The 17779-nt window shown below is 39.4% G+C and overlaps 1 protein-coding gene across 2 annotated transcripts in view; it reads right to left on the bottom strand.

Moving 5' to 3' along the window:
- Nucleotides 1-2019, bottom strand: part of sema3bl (sema domain, immunoglobulin domain (Ig), short basic domain, secreted, (semaphorin) 3bl) — a 57320-nt gene extending 55301 nt beyond the window's left edge. For both annotated transcript variants that reach the window (XM_028583398.1, XM_028583399.1), the window contains exon 1: nt 1662-2019. In XM_028583398.1, the coding sequence (XP_028439199.1) occupies nt 1662-1767 (106 nt within the window). In that variant the 5' untranslated portion in view covers nt 1768-2019. The remainder of the gene's footprint in view (nt 1-1661) is intronic.
- Between the last annotated feature and the right edge of the window lie 15760 nt (nt 2020-17779).

Below are 17779 nucleotides of genomic sequence, written 5' to 3'. Positions count from 1 at the left end.
AAGTCTATATGTTGGCCTCAAGGGGGTGGTGCAAAAGGTAAGCTCATAGACTGTTAAAAAGGAAACAGTTAATCCTCTGGGGAGCCTGAATGTGTTCAGAAAATGATGGTGATTTGTCCATTACATTTGGGTATTTGATGTGCACAAGTGAAAATATTGGCCTGATGATGTCACTAGAGGAAAGGTCAGGGGTGACCTAAAGCATTAGGGTTCATCCTTTGCAGGACCATGAATATGGCCTAATAACCTACTAACATTTTCAACAATTATTAAGAAAATATAAAGCAGAGCCTAGTAGTAAAAGAATATGCAAACAAGTAGCCTACAATTATTAAAAACAAGTATGTGTCTACTAAAACCATGTCTCTGCATTTCCCTATGACCTCAATATGTATTCTATCCCTTTGCGGTTATTCTCTCTCATTTCAGTCTCTCTCTCTCTCTCCCTCTCTCTCTCTCTCTCTCTCTCTCTCTCTGTCTCACTCTCTCTCTCTGTCTCATTCTATTTCCAGTGCAGCCAACAGGAAGACCAGTAAACTCAGATGGTGACTTTTATCCTGGAAACATGGAGCTGAACGGGAAATCCTGTGTGATATCTATCGTTGATGATGATTGCAGCTCCGCTCTGGACTGAGTGAAACGAAACAATGAGCATGGTTTGGCAACAACACAGTCAACAGCACTTAAGCACACACACACACACACACACACACACACACACACACACACACACACACACACACACACACTGGTTCCTTATTATCATTAAACCTGAGTGAGTCATATCCAACAACAGGGTTGAGATTAGAGGGGAGAGGAGGAGAGAGAGCATGGTGTGTGAACTGAGGAAACGATACTGTATATGGCAATGTTTCAATGATGGTGATTTTGGCACCAATGAAATCAGTGTAATCATACTTTTGATTGTTAAGAGCAGAAATCATTGTTGTGTTTAAAATGTCAAAGGTCAATATCAAGGTTTGGACAGCCTGAACTTTTTGAAACAGATTAAATCCAACTCTGCAAACATTTTAGACTATGACATAGTGTTAATAACCATACCACTGTATAAACGATAATTATGTAACATCCTTCCAAAGTATTTCCGTTGCGGTTTTCGCTCCAAATAAACCTCGTTAGTGAGACGATCAGCAGCCCGGTGTATCCCACCGCAAAGCGATAAACCTCGGCCAAAACCTCCTCCGGCTGGACACCCTGCCTGCACTGCAGAGCAGTTCCAACCTGGAAACCAGCAAATTAACGTAGGCTATGCTTGCCTCCTAAAACACATAAACCCCCAAAACAGTAGCCAAAACATCGACCCGGATTAAACGCTTCCAGCTCAGACCACCGCGAAGAGAATAAATAGTTTGAGATAAATACACGAATAATAATTCATTTAAGAAAACAAAAAAAAAACATGTAAGCTTCTTTACCACGAGTTGAAATATTCACATACTTGTTTTAATATCTGCTGGAAAGAGGAGATAAGCCTCAAAATACTAAACCAAGACGGTCAAGATCACTAATTAATGCCACCTGTTGGCACGTGCGCGCACAGAAGATAGATAGATAGATAGATAGATAGATAGATAGATAGATAGATAGATAGATAGATAGATAGATAGATAGATAGATAGATAGATAGATAGATGAATTACCTTTGTAGGACAGTCTCAGGCGCGGGACATTTAACTTGGTCGCTGAGACGGTGGCGACAAGTAGCGCAACAAGAATCATGGTGAAGAAAGGTGAAAATCCCTTCATTCTGCTGAGGAGATGCACTCCGTCTTTTAACTGATGACTTTTTCAAAATATGTTGCCAACAATCAAACAGAATATTCCAGGATAATTTAGGGTTGGGGGGGAACTGCAGGATCCTTGTTCTCACAATGCCAACATTTGCGTTTTCAGGTAGTTCCCTCGGTGCGTAAAAGGGTCTGTGACCGAGCAGCTCTACCCGGGCTGATGAGCTGACTCCGCTCTGAAGACTGACACTCCTTCAGTTCACTTCCAACAGCTGCTCAACAGAAGTCTGTTTCAGCCAGAGAGAGAGAGAGAGAGAGAGAGAGAGAGAGAGAGAGAGAGAGAGAGAGAGAGAGAGAGAGAGAGCCTACACCACGCCTTTACAACCCAGAGAGAGACAGAGAGAGACACAGATAGAGAGAAGTAGCGCTTCAACTGACCTGCCCCTCCTTTACGCACGACAGACTCGAAACGCTCATCTGCTTACTCTTAGAGATGATTCATAACATCATTTCAACATCAAGTCAAGTGCACTTAGTAACATACAATTTAACTTTGAGATTTTTTATAGAGGCCATTTGTCATTTCTAAGCAGTATATGAACCTCTAGCATTATAATGTTAAGTAGATAGGAGATTTGAAGTGTTCATTGATACAGTTAAAGTTGTTGGCTATACGGCATCAATAATCACTTATTAAAATTCCATATATTTGGTTAAAACTATGTTTTGTTGTAAACCATTTAATAGGTTGTCTATGTATTGCTAATAAGTCTAAATGTGGGGTGAAAATAAAGTGCTACCAATACAAGGAGTATAGCTCCCAAAAAATATTCTGAAGTACAGAAGCAGAAAGGATGGCATGTCAGCGGAAATGAAGTGTTCTGAGGCTGAATGACATTAGATATTCAAGGTTAACTCAAGAAAATTCCTTGCTCAACAAAAAAAATTAAAATACTTTTCACCTAAGTTAGAAAAAAATGTCTTTTTGCATTTTAGGTGAACTGGCCCTTTATACAAGTTTTAGCCCTTTAAGGGAGGAAGTACTGTCACCAGCTGACTTTTCAAGATAATGAAGACATCAAGAAGCTCTGTGATATATGGGCTATAAATGAATACAATTCCACATCTCTCTCTGCTGGGAGCCCTGTGCAGGCCTTTCTTAACCCCTTCAGCGCCAACTGGATGTGTTCAGTAGTTTAATTAAGTTGTGAGGTACCTTCTCCACAACCCCCTCCCGTGTGCATCTATTCACGAGCAAGGCTACAAGTGAACACAGGGGTCACGGCAGGGTGAGGGAGACCCATTCAAGGTGTCAGTGTTACTGCATCCCCGAGTCTTTTGGGAACATTTGTTTGTACCAGGAAAGAGGCTCCCATACATGGGGAAAGAGAGGAGTCCCAAAGTGTTAGCAGGAATGCTTTGTGCTTTAGATGACAGCGTGTCTCGTAGCTGTGCTGAGGGCTTGTTTGTGCCAGGAAAGGGGCTCCTGTGTGCCCTTCAAGTTCTAGTTTTATTGCAGAACTTGTCAAGTCCAGCGGAGTGACACAAAGAGTCAACCGTGAGCTCAGTATTGCTTTGATTCCCACTCTTAGTAGATATGCTTGCATTCATTTTCTGCAATAGGTTTTGATTTATCTTCATTTTAGTATCTTGCAGACTCCCAAACTCAAATACTTTTCAAACAACAATATATCAAATGTCTTATTTATGAATATACACTAAAACTGCATATTTTGCCTGTATTTCAGATAAGACGTATGCCAACAAAACATCAAATATGCAATGTCTGAAATGTTTTTGTGCAGTGGTCTCTCCTTATTCCCTTATACATTTTTGTGACTTCAAAGTGCTACTTGAAGTATTTGAACATTATTATATCACTGAGAAAACAATTAAAATACCTTTGTATAATAACTGTAGACAAATAAAACCACGGTGCTGACAGCAAGTAGCCTTCTTGAAATTAAGATCATGTTTCAAGTGAACACCGATACTCTTACTGATGAAATAAAGATGTTGATACTTGTCCTTGTCCTCAGGCACATGTTTTTTGTATATTATAGAGGAAAAACTCTTTCCATTCCAATGCCTTTGCCAAAAACTCTGAAATACGATCTGTGTTGACTCTTGTTTTGTGCCATAAAACAATATAGCAGTTTGGACACAGTGGTAGACAATGTAAAATGTTGTGTGGAGGCCAGTGATGTTTTTTCTTAACTGTCACCATTAATGTGGTGTTAATGAAATGCTACACATGGTGTTTTAAATTATTAAGAATAAAAAATTGTAAAAAGATAAATGAGGATGTTTATCCAGAATTATTTAATCATTATCATAATGAAGTTTAATATTTTCAAACCATATGGCTGACTATCACTGCAATATGACATTGCATAACAAATGTTATCTGTGTTACATTTTTTCTGTTTACACGTTGATTATATGTACAAACCGAACCAGATGTGGCTTTTTGCTAGCTCTCAGTTCTAAAAAGTATAAATCCAAAGTATCTTGCAACAGTAAAATCACAATTGGCTATTTCCTTCTGTAATTTGAATGATGGGACTATTCCAAAAGCTTTGCAAGTGTTTGCAACAAGAATGCATTCCAAATTAAGTGTGCAATTACAATTCATACAAATAATAGCATTCCATTGACATTGACATTATGCTAATAAATACCAAAGACAAAAAGGATTAAGCTTTTTGTATTTAAAGCAAACAACACACCAACTGATTTTACAAGTTAGCGACCACCTGTGATTGAAGTTGTTCTGATCTGTGTTTTTGATGAAGTGCTCTCAGCCCTCAGCGGCTCATGATTGGCAAACACTTGACCAAATGCAGATTCTTTTTGAAGGACAAACAAACGTGGGAAAGCAGCACAAGAGGCCACAGGCAGCGGGAGTGTTCAAGAGCTGAATTAATTAATTTGTCAAAACACCAGCCCTCTTACCATCCTTGTATGAGTGTTCCCTGGATTGCACTGGTAAATGACCTGAGAGAGCCTCTTTAACTGCAAGACTGTAAGAGGAAAATGAGCAGCTGGGCTGATTAAACGAAAATAATTTCCTTTGCTCTGATTTATTCTTCCTTTCTCTAACTCTCTCTGTAAATTCCCCAATGTCACCAATCACAGACAACACTCACTTCAAACATGGCACTGGCTCTTAAAAAGCCTACGAAGGATCTTTTTGTGTCTCAGTATCGCCATCCAAACTCTTGAAGAATGTAATTCACTCTGAAAGGAATGCCATACTTCTCCGAAACCCCTCCGCTTAAGAATTGCAGTCCATTGTCTGATTGAATTGTACTGTCTGAGCAAAGGACCTTCTTTGCGCCTCACAAGATCCTACCAGGGCTGAATTATGCTCTTCAAGCTGTCAGTGGAGATGAAATGTAAGACCACTTACCAGCATCTTGACATTGCGTCACTTTGACAAATCAGATTGGTGCTCCTTGAGTAGTGATTGGGAATGGCAGGGCAGAAGTTCATGAATTCACAATGTGGGAGGTAGGGCAGAAATAGAGGATGGAGAACAATTTTGAAGCACAAGGCAAGGAGACAGCTGGTGTGTTTGTGTGTGTGCCTGAGGGTTCATAAATGTTTTATCTTTCTTGGCATAAAGAGGAGAACCCCGGATAAGAGAGATGACATGAGTGGAGACACGGTAAAGGACAAAGTGACTCAGAAATGTCTGAATGAGTGAAGAGAGAGCGATAAAGGAATGTAATACACTGAACAGTGTCAACACACATCAGAGTATGTACTGTGAGCTATACACTTTTTTACATAAAAAAGATTTTGAAATTGTAGCACTATAAAGGTTACATTGCTTCCTTTGCGATCAACAATAAGTGTTAGCTTGCAAATTATCACAAGCATGCAGAGAAAGACAAATCAAACACAGGACTTTCACCTGGGAGAGCAGTAATCAAGTCCCATTTGAAAATAAAAGTAAACTGTGAGTTGTTTTTTTTAACTTAACGAAAGTCACGTTCAGCATCACGTGCGTAGCCTTCAGGAAGTAACGTCTGTTTTGAACCTAGTGCCTAAACATACATAACCGAACTGTGACTATTTCACAACGTTAAAGACGTTTAAAATTGAGACCTTTCCATAAAACACAGCGACTGACGTTCTATTGTTTAGATATGAAGTTGTATTTCCACCGCCACTAGGGCGCTATTTTATGAAACGCTCCTGTGGGTCGTATTACAGGGTAGGGAACAAACGACCCATATCATTGTATGGTTAGGCGGACTTCTTGCATTAATGGTATTATTTACACCTATTATACGTCAAAATGTCCAAAGGAAAAAGGCCTATTGCAATATCATTAGGTGAGCTGACTAAGGTGTAGTCCACACGCAGTGTTTCCTCTATGCTGACCCTGCAGTGGCGGTCCGAAATGGCAAAACCTCCGCCGCCACGGCACCAGAAACAGGGCAGACGCACAACGCAGACGCACAATGCAGTCATGGCTGCGGCTGTAAGTGCACTAGGGTTGGGTACCAAACTCTATACTTTTTTGGGTACCGACCGAATTACGTCGGTACTACCAAGGACCGATTCACGCTAAATCAAACGGTTGTTGATTGGACAGACCTGCTCCCATTGCAAAACAAAAATCCTAAAGTCCTACTGACATGTGAATGTGTATTTTTAAAAACAGGATTTTTCCTTTGTTCGTTCCACACATGCACCGTTTAGAAAAATCTCTGTCCACATAAAAATGCGAAAACACAATTGAAATGCTGTCAAGAGCATGCCAAAAAAAAGCTGTTACCGGAAGGCTACCCACCACTAGCCTACCCACCAACTAGAAGTCCAACGGTCTCCTCCAAGACCGGCAATGGTGATGGCGGGGTCTGTGTCATGGCAGTGTTGGATTATGTAGCAGTGACCTCCGTAGCGCATTCCGTAGCTGCCGTCCACAATACAATGGAAGAGTAACTGTATATTACTTACCAGCACTATTTTGGCCATGTCTATCATTGCAAGAATTGCGCGTCATTTGTGACACCTCACAAAGGACATAACACTCTGATGTTACAAGCCAAAAACTCAGTTTTTTAGGATTCTCTAGTTTTTCCAAAAGCTCCATTTACAGTGACCTAAAACGCGGTTTGTGTGTGGACGAAAGGCCAACACCCATACAAAAAGCTAGGTTTTTAAAAGTACCTGTTTACGTGTCGACTAGGCTTAACAGTGAGTGCCACAACAATCTGTTCGCTAGCGGGGTACAATGAGTTTAGTTCTTGTTTTAGCCTACTTAGGTGACAAAATCGCAAAAATACATGTATTTGTCTGTCACACACTAAAACGTAACATAAAAAACAAAAGGGGTAGTGAGATGAAACTAGGGCAAGGCAAACATTTGCAATATAAGGTAGGATTAGTCTCGCATCGCCAGAGGAGGGTCTGGCTTGTCCACACAGTATTCCAGGATGGGAGAAAAATGTGCTCTGGTTTATTGGCATTTCTTTAAACCAATCACAATTGTCTTGGGCGGCGCTAAGCACCGGACGGAGCAATGGTGCCGCTGCAAAATAGCCTCTGGAAGGAAGTTGTTTTGGTGGAACGTGTACGTTCAAAAGTTGTTTTTGTCGTGCAACAGAAAACTCATATTGGACAGATAGTCTAGCTAGCTGTCTGGATTTAACCTGCAGAGATCTGAGGAGCAATTAACCATAGTCCTCATAAATCCACCGGAGTTTAGAATTCCAACACAAAGGAAGCGGAAGGTAATGGCCTAAAAGGAGGAACAATTTCCGGTAGCACCTGAACAATCCCAGAAGTGGAACGTCGTCGATATAGACTACAGTAAAATAAATTTGTATTATTCCAAACCAAGGCTATTGTTGTTTATCATTTCTTCAGGTTCCAGTGAAATATTTTTTAAACAGCCAGCTGACTTATAACAAGTTGCATGCGAGTTTTACATGAGAAGTACTTGAGCAAGAATGAACAGCAATCAATCACGGAACATTCTCCATCTATTGAAATAAAAATAAATCAATTGAGAAAATGCTTTTGCAACAGCTGCTGCCTCTGTGAGCAGGGGAATGTATTGACCCAGTTTCCACACAGCCTCACACGTTTGGCCACAGAAACACACTATACTGTGTGTTGTACTGTTGTATTTCCATGGTTATTATTTGTTTGTTTGTTCGTGATATTGTTTCTACTCTAATACCAAATGAATACAGACAACAACCTTGCTCATGGTATTTCACCCGATGTCTTGGGCCAAGCATCTGTGATGATAATGTTCATTTTAACATAATTTGCTTGTGTTCTACTTTATTATCTTCCTAATTTCATGGGTTCCAAATAGCATGCAAAACGTCATCTTGAAATAATGCTTTGCTTACGTGAGCTAGTTTAAGGAAAGCATAATGGCTGAGTGGACAGCTATTTAGATGTGATGAAATAGGGAGGGTAACAAGCCAACAGTGATTCTTTAAAAAAAATATACGATTATAGTTTATGTTACCAGTGCACGTATATGTAAGAAAAGGTTACACACCAGAAGGACCAACAACCACCATCACATTCCTCCAAGGATTATTTGGCTTTTCACTTTATATGCTGTTAGGGATGGGTCATAAAATTTAAGAAATCCCACCACAAACACAGCTGTAATAATTCTCTCCTCCATCTTCCAAGTTGAGGAAATCGAACAAGAAGTCATTACTTTACTCCTGGAAGAACTATCTAAATGCTCCATGCGCTGCAGTTATTACCAGCACCATAACAACGGTAAACTTGAACTTTTTAGTCACGCTATCACAACAGGGCTACACGGTGGCAATGTCAGTTGGTTGGTCCAGAGTGAAATATCTCCACATACATTGAATGGATTACAGTGACATTTGAAACAGACATGCATGGTCCCCAGAGGATGAATCCTAAATACTTGGATGATCTGACCTTTTCTCTAATGTTATCATTAGGTCACATTTGTTTTACTTTGTGCAATGTTTTGTCCAAATACCTGCAGAACTAATGACATGTATGCCTGTATTGTATTGAATGTGAAACTGTATGTTGTCTTGCTTATGCTTTTCTTGGCCAGGTCACCGTTGCAAATGAGAACCTGTTCTCAATGGCCTACCTGGTTAAATAAAGGTTAAATAAAAAAATGAAACTAAAACCCCAACCCCAGCTGTGCTGTCAACTGTTAGCATACAAACACACTAAACTCACCCATTTCTTAGTATGTTAACGCTTAGTCTTGTAATGTCTTTTACTTTGCGTTCATAATAGTTATTTTCTGTTGTAGCTTTTTACTTTTTCTTTTTTTGGACTGACAACGAGGGAAAATGAACTGCCTCTTAAAAATACTTTCTGTCTTCAGTGGGAAAATCAGAGTTGGAATTCTGTATCTACAATAATAAAAGCATGATGTAATGGCAGCATTTTTTATATAGCCTGTATTAATAATATGTAGGTCATAGAAACATGGATCAAATTCAAAATTTGAAAAGTGATGTGTGACTAAATTAGCCTGCAAGATACGCTGAATATACAGATGATACACGGCAGTGCATTAGAATAGGAGATAAAAGAGAGATGTAACTTTCCCCAAAGAAAAAGATTTTCAGTCAAAGTCTATGTGGCGCAACACACTTACTGAGAGATATGGGAGGAGGAAAAGAGAGAAAGGAAGAAAGAAAAGGAATGAGACATAAAAAAAGTGAACAACAGAGAAGTTGGAAGGAAAAGAGGCAAAAAGGGAGATATGAAAAAAAAAGCTGGGAAGGATGGAAACTCAGGCAAAACAGAGAGGGAGGGAGGTAAAAGAGAAATGAAAGAAAAGCAAGGGAAGGGAATGATAAGAAAGAAGAAGAAGGGATGACAGACGTGGGAAGTAATACTGTAGGCAAAGAGCGAGAGGGGAAGGAGAAATGAGGTAAGCAAGTAATAAGAGGAGAACACTAAGTAATGGAAAAGGTACAGAGCAAAGTGAAGGACGAGGATGAGACAGGAGGGAATAAGAGGAGAGAATGACAGAGAAAAAAAGGAGAACAAGGAGTAAAGGAGGGGGGGGGTGAATACAGACACACACACACACACACACACACACACACAAACATTTGGTCTTTAGCACATGTGGCCTGTGCAGTAAAGGAGGACATTTAAATTTGGTTTGTTACTTTTGTGCAAGTGAAGACACACACACACACACACACACACACACACACACACACTCTTTTAGGACCTCTACGTGCCCCAATTTTCAATTTAGACTGATTAGAGCTTGACCTTAGCAGTGAACTCACAGGAATCCTGCCTGCCCTGATTAAGCTGTGACCCTGCCACTGACCACTGGACAATAAACACTCCCAGACCAGGATAAAACACAGCTGACGTACTGCAAGGACCACATGGGGACTTCCATTATGCAGAAAAAAGTAAAAAAAAACTAAGCTGTGAAACTGCATGAGGAAGTGATTTAAAGCTCCTTGTTCTGCTCAAACTGGCCATCATTTTAGTTCACTACAGCAGGGACGAGTGTTCTTACGAAACATTTGCTGGAATAAAATTAAATATCAATTACTGTACTGAACCCTTTTGTGTTACAACATAGTTTAATTATTTATCCTTCTTTTACTCTTTTTTAATGTTTTTGCTTTTCATTGTTTTGCTCTGTTAGATGTAAATCTAATAATGAAGTCAATAAAATACAAATCACAAGTGTGAGTGTGGTCATTTTAATACAGATGGTGCCACCATAGAAGTTCCCCATGTGTGCATTATGTGATTGCTGCAGTTCTGCTGTTGCTCAATGTCTGAGAATACATAGTTGAAAAATCCTCTGCAGCTCGAAATGAACAATATTTTCCATAACTTAGTGGACACTAATTCAAAGGGAAAAACTTGCGTAATTTTAATTTGATTTAATGCCATGTGGAATTGCTGTGTTATTAAATAAATATAAATTGATTATATCTTAATTCTCTGCTCTTTAATGTCTGCCCTACTATTGGCATTATGTTTGCACAGTTGGAAATATTCTTAATATACTAACAGCATATGCTGAAAATGCATGCTATAAAGTGTGCATGGTTTTTGTTTCTCTCGTACTGTCACTCCACATTGCAAAACTGAAAGAAATGTTAACTGCCCCTTTGTCGTGTTTTCCCAGAAACCAACTAGGTTGTGTCCTGTGGTGGGAGGAACAAAGTCAGGTCAAGAAAGATGAACATCTTTGTTCTGCTGCCAAACACCTACACACTTACAAAAAAGTCACATAACTGTCCTTTAAAGTGTTCATATTATGCTCCTTTTCAGTTTCATAATTGTATGTAGAAGCACCGTGTGGAAGCACCAGAGGCACAATATGGGCACTTTAACATTATTTAATCCTCCCAACTTTAAATAACCCCTTAAAGTGAGAACCAACAAACTATTTTCACTAAATATCCATGTCTTATCTCTGTGAGCAAACGTCTTGTAAATATATAAATACAAGAACAAACACACACACATGCACACATACATACGTAGCTTTATACTGGGTTTAATCCCAATTGAGCAACCTCTCCTGTCTTCACCCTCCTCCCCCTGATCTAAATCATCCACCTTCTCTCCCCCACAGTGATCACTTAGTTAGTTTACAGTCAAATATATAAAACAGCCTGTATGGAAGAAAAAAACACTACCAGTGACTTCCTTATCAACACAAATGCCAACATAAATTGTCTTGACATAGTTTGCTGGGAGAAGTTTTCATGTACCTAGCATTCCTTAGCACAAGTATTTACAACACTATTGCAGGAGGGCATTATAAATAGACTTTCTGCAGAAAAGGAATACATTTAATCTGTTATTAAATATTGTGTGGTTATAACAGCCAAGCAGTATTTCATAACAAACTCTGTATTAGGGAAAAAGTATTTTTGCCGTATGTTTTTTTTTACCTCCATACAATCACCTTAAGCTATCTTCCCAGTGGTTCCAGTCATTCTTTTCACTCATCACTGTTTAGCATCTACTAAAGCAGAAAAGTCTTAAACAATAATCATTAAATTAAAACAAACAGCCTGGTCGTGTGCGTCCACTCTGTGAGGACAAAGTGATGACTGTTGCGTGGTTCCTACAGCACGCCGGGGTTGTGACCCTGCACTAAAGGTTACGATCCCTTAATGTGGTTGATCAGTATGATGGTGTCATTAACACACACACACACACACACACACACACACACACACATACACACACAGAGACTCAGAGACATTGGCCATGGTCTATAACCTCCTGACCCATAGATCACGGTGCCAGATGTTTATTTGTTGATTCCCTCCATCCATCATCACTAACTGTCAGAGTGGACATGTGTGTGTGTGTGTGTGTGTGTGTGTGTGTGTGTGTGTGTGTGTGTGTGTGTGTGTGTGTGTGTGTGTGTGTGTGTGTGTGAGTGTGTGTGAGTGTGACTGTAATATATAGGTGCTGAGTGATATGCTGTGTGTCAATATTTAGCTCTAATAAAATTTAAGAGATGACATGGGTGGTCGTGGCGTGTGTATGTGTTCTTGTACTACACTAATTTGCATTTTAGGATATTTCTGGAAAGATTTAGGGTTAAAATTAGGATAAATTTAGGTTTGTGATTGTTAAGGTTAGGGGTTAGAGAATGTCTTGTGTCAGTGAACGTCCTTACAAGTAACAAACTAAATAAAAAAAATAAAAAATAAAAAAAGGTACACGTGTTTGTATATGTATGTAAGATAGATGGGTTACACGTACATCTTAATCTCATTTAGCAGTGTCACCTTTACTCCCCTGCAGACAACACACAAACACATAAACAGTCTACGCATTCCCAGAAGACTAAACACACACTCCTCACCAAATTTTAACACTCCCTTAAGATGAATAAAAAACATTGACAAACTGAAATAAAAATAAACACTATGTCATTATGTCAAGAAAACAGCACTTTTGTTCACTCGTAGGACTGTTATGTAATTTGATGTTGTATTTTGCACTTTTAATTGGAAGTTTCTTGTGTACCATTTTATCAATTACGCTCATCTACGTACTTAAATCACTGATTTCCTACATTTCCCCAAGTTATGTATAGCAACCTCCAGCATTCATCTGATGGATTTGTGTATAGGTGGAGCCAGGAGTTGAACAGAAGTATAAATTAAGAAGATGAGAGTCAGACGTTCCCTTTACTGATCATGTATTGTGGCTACATTGGAGGACAAGAAGAATTTGATCGCTCTGAACTGCAAAATGATTAGTTTATAGATTTTCGGTTTGTATGATTGATAATGTTGAATGCAGAGGTCCTGAAAGATGCCTCCGGCTTTGATTCTTAACCTGATACATTGTAGGTTATAGACCCACAAATTCAGATTCTGACCAGTTTATGTTTAAGCAACACAAGATCACTAAAACTCATGGAACTCAAGTTGGTTCTTGTTTCATATACCGTACAATAGTTTAATTAGTTCTGTGACTCCTCACTATAGCAGTCAATTCAACAAAAATCAAAAGCATACAAAATGTGAAGAATATTGTCTCATTTCAACGCACAGTGTATTTATCAATCCCTCAGTGATTAAACACGATCAAGTGCAAGTTTTTCAAAACACACCCTTTCTACCAATTTTTCTTACCCAACAATAGTTAGCAAAGGTGAAAATCTTACTGCCATTACACTCTGTTGGGGCTGTATTGGAAATATATCCACAAGCCATCAATTTGTCAAAATTTGGCCAGAAATAATTTAAGATACATCAATAACAGCTGTTTTGAAATGAGTTAATTTGGGGGGTATGTGTCCATTAACAAGTATACTTACTACCTTTTCATTAAATATACCACCATCAGAGGGATATTAATGTCTCTGTTATTATTTTGTTTTTTTAAGTACTTGTGTTTTTATATGATTAGTTAAACAGTCTGCTACCAACATTGGCTCTGTTGTTTATGAGCAGTGATGTTAGTGCTAGCCTGCTATTGGTGTATTTCCGGCTGTCTGGAAGTCACATATCCAAAACTAGCAACTAAAGTGGATTGACTGAAATAATATTTTACTGGGTTGCATATCGCATTTTTCAAACGGTTTCCAACTGGTGAACACACACTCCAGATGCAACACACCGCCAGAGGTTGCTGGCCAACTAAATCAAACTTGCCGAGCGTATTGACAAATGAAAACATTCAATTAAGAACAAACTTTTCACTTTCGATTAAATGAAAATCGCAAGCCAAATTTCTAACATTTCTTCTCAAATATATTATTTTGCCTGGAGATGATAAACACCAGCCCTGCTCCTGCTGCGGCCCTGTTCCAGGCTTTAAAGGTGGGCTGTTTAATGTCCTGTAACCCTCGCAGCGTAATGGTTTTCAAACCTCTGAAACAAGGAAAAACAAAGTGCCACCTTAAAATTTATGAGACATTAAATTTCTTTCCATTAAATCTCAGTCAATCCATCATCATTAAGGCTTATCAAAATAATCACCAAGCCTGTAAAACAACTTAACTAGTGTTTCAGCTGAGACGGAAGGAAGAGGTGTGTGTGTGTGTGTGTGTGTGTGTGTGTGTGTGGAGCATATGTTGTAATGCGTGATGATATGATATGAGGATTTTGATGATAAAAAATGATCTACGAGTGCACGACAATACAACAGCACATTGCAGAATGTAAAGCACTCATATTGACATTTGTTGATACATGACTTGACTGGTCACTTGTGAATTTCGCTAACACCTTCAAAGTATGAGAAAGTTGTATTCTCGCAATATCACGAAATCATATGTGAATTGTGAGATCACATATCACACAAAAATCCATCTTGTAAGATTTGAAGTAGTCTCGCATTGCCTAGTCTATTTCCCTCCACTTTCTTTGTGTTGGAAATTTAAATTGGACTGTTGTTGACTGCTCCTCAGATCTCTGCATGGTACAGTTAGCTATACTTTCTGTCCAATCTGAGTTTTCTCTCGCACGACTATTTTGCAGCGGCTCTGTGCGGAGTTTAGCACCGCCAATGAAAATTGTGATTGATTTAAAGAAATGCCATTAAACCAGAGCACATTTTCCTCCCATCCGGAATGCTGTGTGGAGTAGCAAAAGGAGACTACGCATTGCCAGACCTTCTTCCACAGCGCTGCGTCTGGCTAGTCCACACAGCTTTCCGGGATGGGAGAGAAATTCAGATTGGACAGGTAGTCTAGCTAGCTGTCTCGATTTACCCTGCAGTGATCTGAGGAACAGGTAACCAGAGTCCTCATCAACGGTAACGGGACATCCGGTGGATCTTCCAGTGGCACCGGAGCAATCCCATAAATGAATTGTCATCGATATAGACTAGGCGTTAGTAAACTAAGTAATGCGTTTGTGTCTGAACTACCAGCTCACCGGACCAATCAGCTTCCGTTGAAGAGCTCCGTTGAAGAGCTGTATGACGGTGCTGTGTTCATTCAAAACAACAATGGCAGACATGAAATACTGACGGTTCATCCAATTAGCTGCCAGGTTGTTGTTTTTTTTAAGTGTCTGCCTTTTTCCAAACAGTTGCCAATGACGGCTTCTCGTCAGGTTACGTATGTGCCATTTAAGAATGAATTCCTTCTTACGAGTGGTTCTTGCAGGACCAATGTGCTGAACAACAGATGAAAAAGCAGATGCAAAAAGTTTAAACATTCAGAACAAAGACAAATTTGGGAGGGAGCATCCCTGTGTTCAAAATGTATTTTCTACTCCAGAGCTTTATGTAACTATCTTACTTCTGCTGAATCATCTACTTCTTTACTTTTCATCTCTCCATCTGATGTTCAGGTTCAGTGGTTGGCACAACATAAAATACAGGGCAGCAGAGTGGAGTTTGTATTAAATAGCAGTAACAGTCCAAAGACATGCTTTCAGGTGGCTTGACTACTTGTTTTTGGACCCCTGAACGATAGTGGTAACTAATGGTGATCTAATGAAGAAATATAATTCCATCTCTTCATGTTTCACTTTCCCACCCTCCTCTGACTCGCCTCTTTTCTCAGTTCTAAACACTTGAATAAAACACTCTTTGCTTCGCTGACACTCAGTCAAGCACCCCCGTCTTTCCTCTCCTCTTAAAAGCCAGCACCGCCTTTCCCTGTGGACGGACTGAGCCAGCAGATGCTACAGAGCGTGCCCATTGGAGCCCGATTACAGCCCCCCAATGGTTTCTGCCTGGCAGATCACAGCTTCACTGAAAAGTTAAAATGAGAACACTTTCTAAACTCACAGTTCTCACCACTACGTTTCCTGCCAAAATCTTCGTCACATTTTTTCAGCATTTTAGCACTTTTTATGACAGGGATTTAAAATGACAGCTGAATCCAGTCTTCTGTTGCTAACATTACAGAGATAACCAAAGCTGTTTATGTTAATAATATGTAACTGCTTTAAAGTGTGATGTGTTTCCTCTTTGTCTCTTTGTCTTACAAAATATTTTTACAAAAAGAGATGGCTTCCTAACTCTTGGAAAAAAGTGGCAGAAGAAAAGAAGTATTGAAACCTAGTGTGGTCCTTAACCAATGTTCTCCAAAGAAAAGAAAACTGAATTTGAAAGAATCACAACATTTGGCTTAGATCACACTTGTGTGTTCATGCGCTTCATTTGACAGTAGGCTATGTATACAGTGAAGGAAAGGCCTAGTTCACCAAAGTGAGAGTTAGAGTTTTAGCACAACTCTTTATGCTGTCTATGTCAGCTCCTACCACAGTTGGCAGCTTCGTCGTCTGACCCTATTGGGACATTTGCTTGTTTAGTTTTTTGTCATCACGCAGTATTTGTCAATGTGCGATGGAAAGATGTGTACGGGGAAAAAGTCAAGTCAAGCTAATATTGTTAAAACCTTCATAGTAAAGTGCAGGATTGGATATTAAACATAATTAGCTGCACTTTAAATATTTGTATTACGGCTTGTTTGAATACTTGATTCTGATTGGTCAATCACAGCATTCTGCTATTTCTGTATAACAGACCGTTGCTAAGTATAATGATGCCATGGACAAAGTTTTTATTATAGACTCATAAATCAATAAAATCAACAATCACCTCAATAGCAACATCTGTTTAATCTGCCAACTGAAGTACATGCAACCATAGTCTAAATTGACGACGTTTCATTTCCGGGATTGTTCAAGTGCTGCCGGAAATTCCGCCGGATGTCCCTCATTTCAGCCGGATATCCATCACCTTCCGATTTCTTTGTGTTGGAATTTTAAACTCTTTATGAGGACTATGGTTAATTGCTCCTCAGATCTCTGCAGGGTAAATCCAGACAGCTAGCTAGACTGTCCAATCTGAGTTTTCTGTTGCATGACTAAAACAACCTTTGAACGTACACATGTTCCACCAAAACAAGTTCCTTCCAAAGGCTATTTTGCAGAGGCGCCGTTGCTCCAACCGGCGCCTAGCGCCGCCCAAGACGATTGTGATTGGATTAAAGCCAATAAACCAGAGCACATTTTTCTCCCATCCCGGAATGCTGTGTGGACTAGCCAGACCCTCTTTCGCAGTGCTGTGGAGGAAGGTTTGGCAATGTGAGACTGTAACCATATATACAGGAGAACAGGCCTTAGGAAAATGTATTGTTCCTTTTGAGAAACTCTGATTTTATACCACTGTTTGCCTTTGTGTCACACACACAAAGGCTGACAAATTGTATCAGTGGTGTATGTTGGCTCAATACGTTGGCTTTTACAAATGTTTCACGATGCACTTTTAACTTTTAGCTCTTATCTGACTCGATCACCCCTTCTTATATCAGTCTCTGTAATTTCTTCTTTTGAAGCCAAAAGTTTATCTTCTTTATCTCCTGTTGTCTCCTTTTCATTTTCTAAAGCAATCTTTCTTTCTTTCTTTCTTTCTTTCTTTCTTTCTTTCTTTCTGCCAGCCTCTCTATGACCCCATTCATCTCACGCTTCCCTCTTTTCTTTCATCACAAGCTAGCCCTCTGTCACTGATGTCTTCAGTGTTTCCTTCCTCTCCTTTTTCTTTTATCTCCCCACTTTCCTTTTTCT

The sequence above is a fragment of the Perca flavescens genome, chromosome 7 (assembly GCF_004354835.1).
Source record: "Perca flavescens isolate YP-PL-M2 chromosome 7, PFLA_1.0, whole genome shotgun sequence".
NCBI classification, from domain to species: Eukaryota; Metazoa; Chordata; class Actinopteri; order Perciformes; family Percidae; genus Perca; species Perca flavescens.
This window is presented reverse-complemented; position numbering and strand designations above follow the sequence as displayed.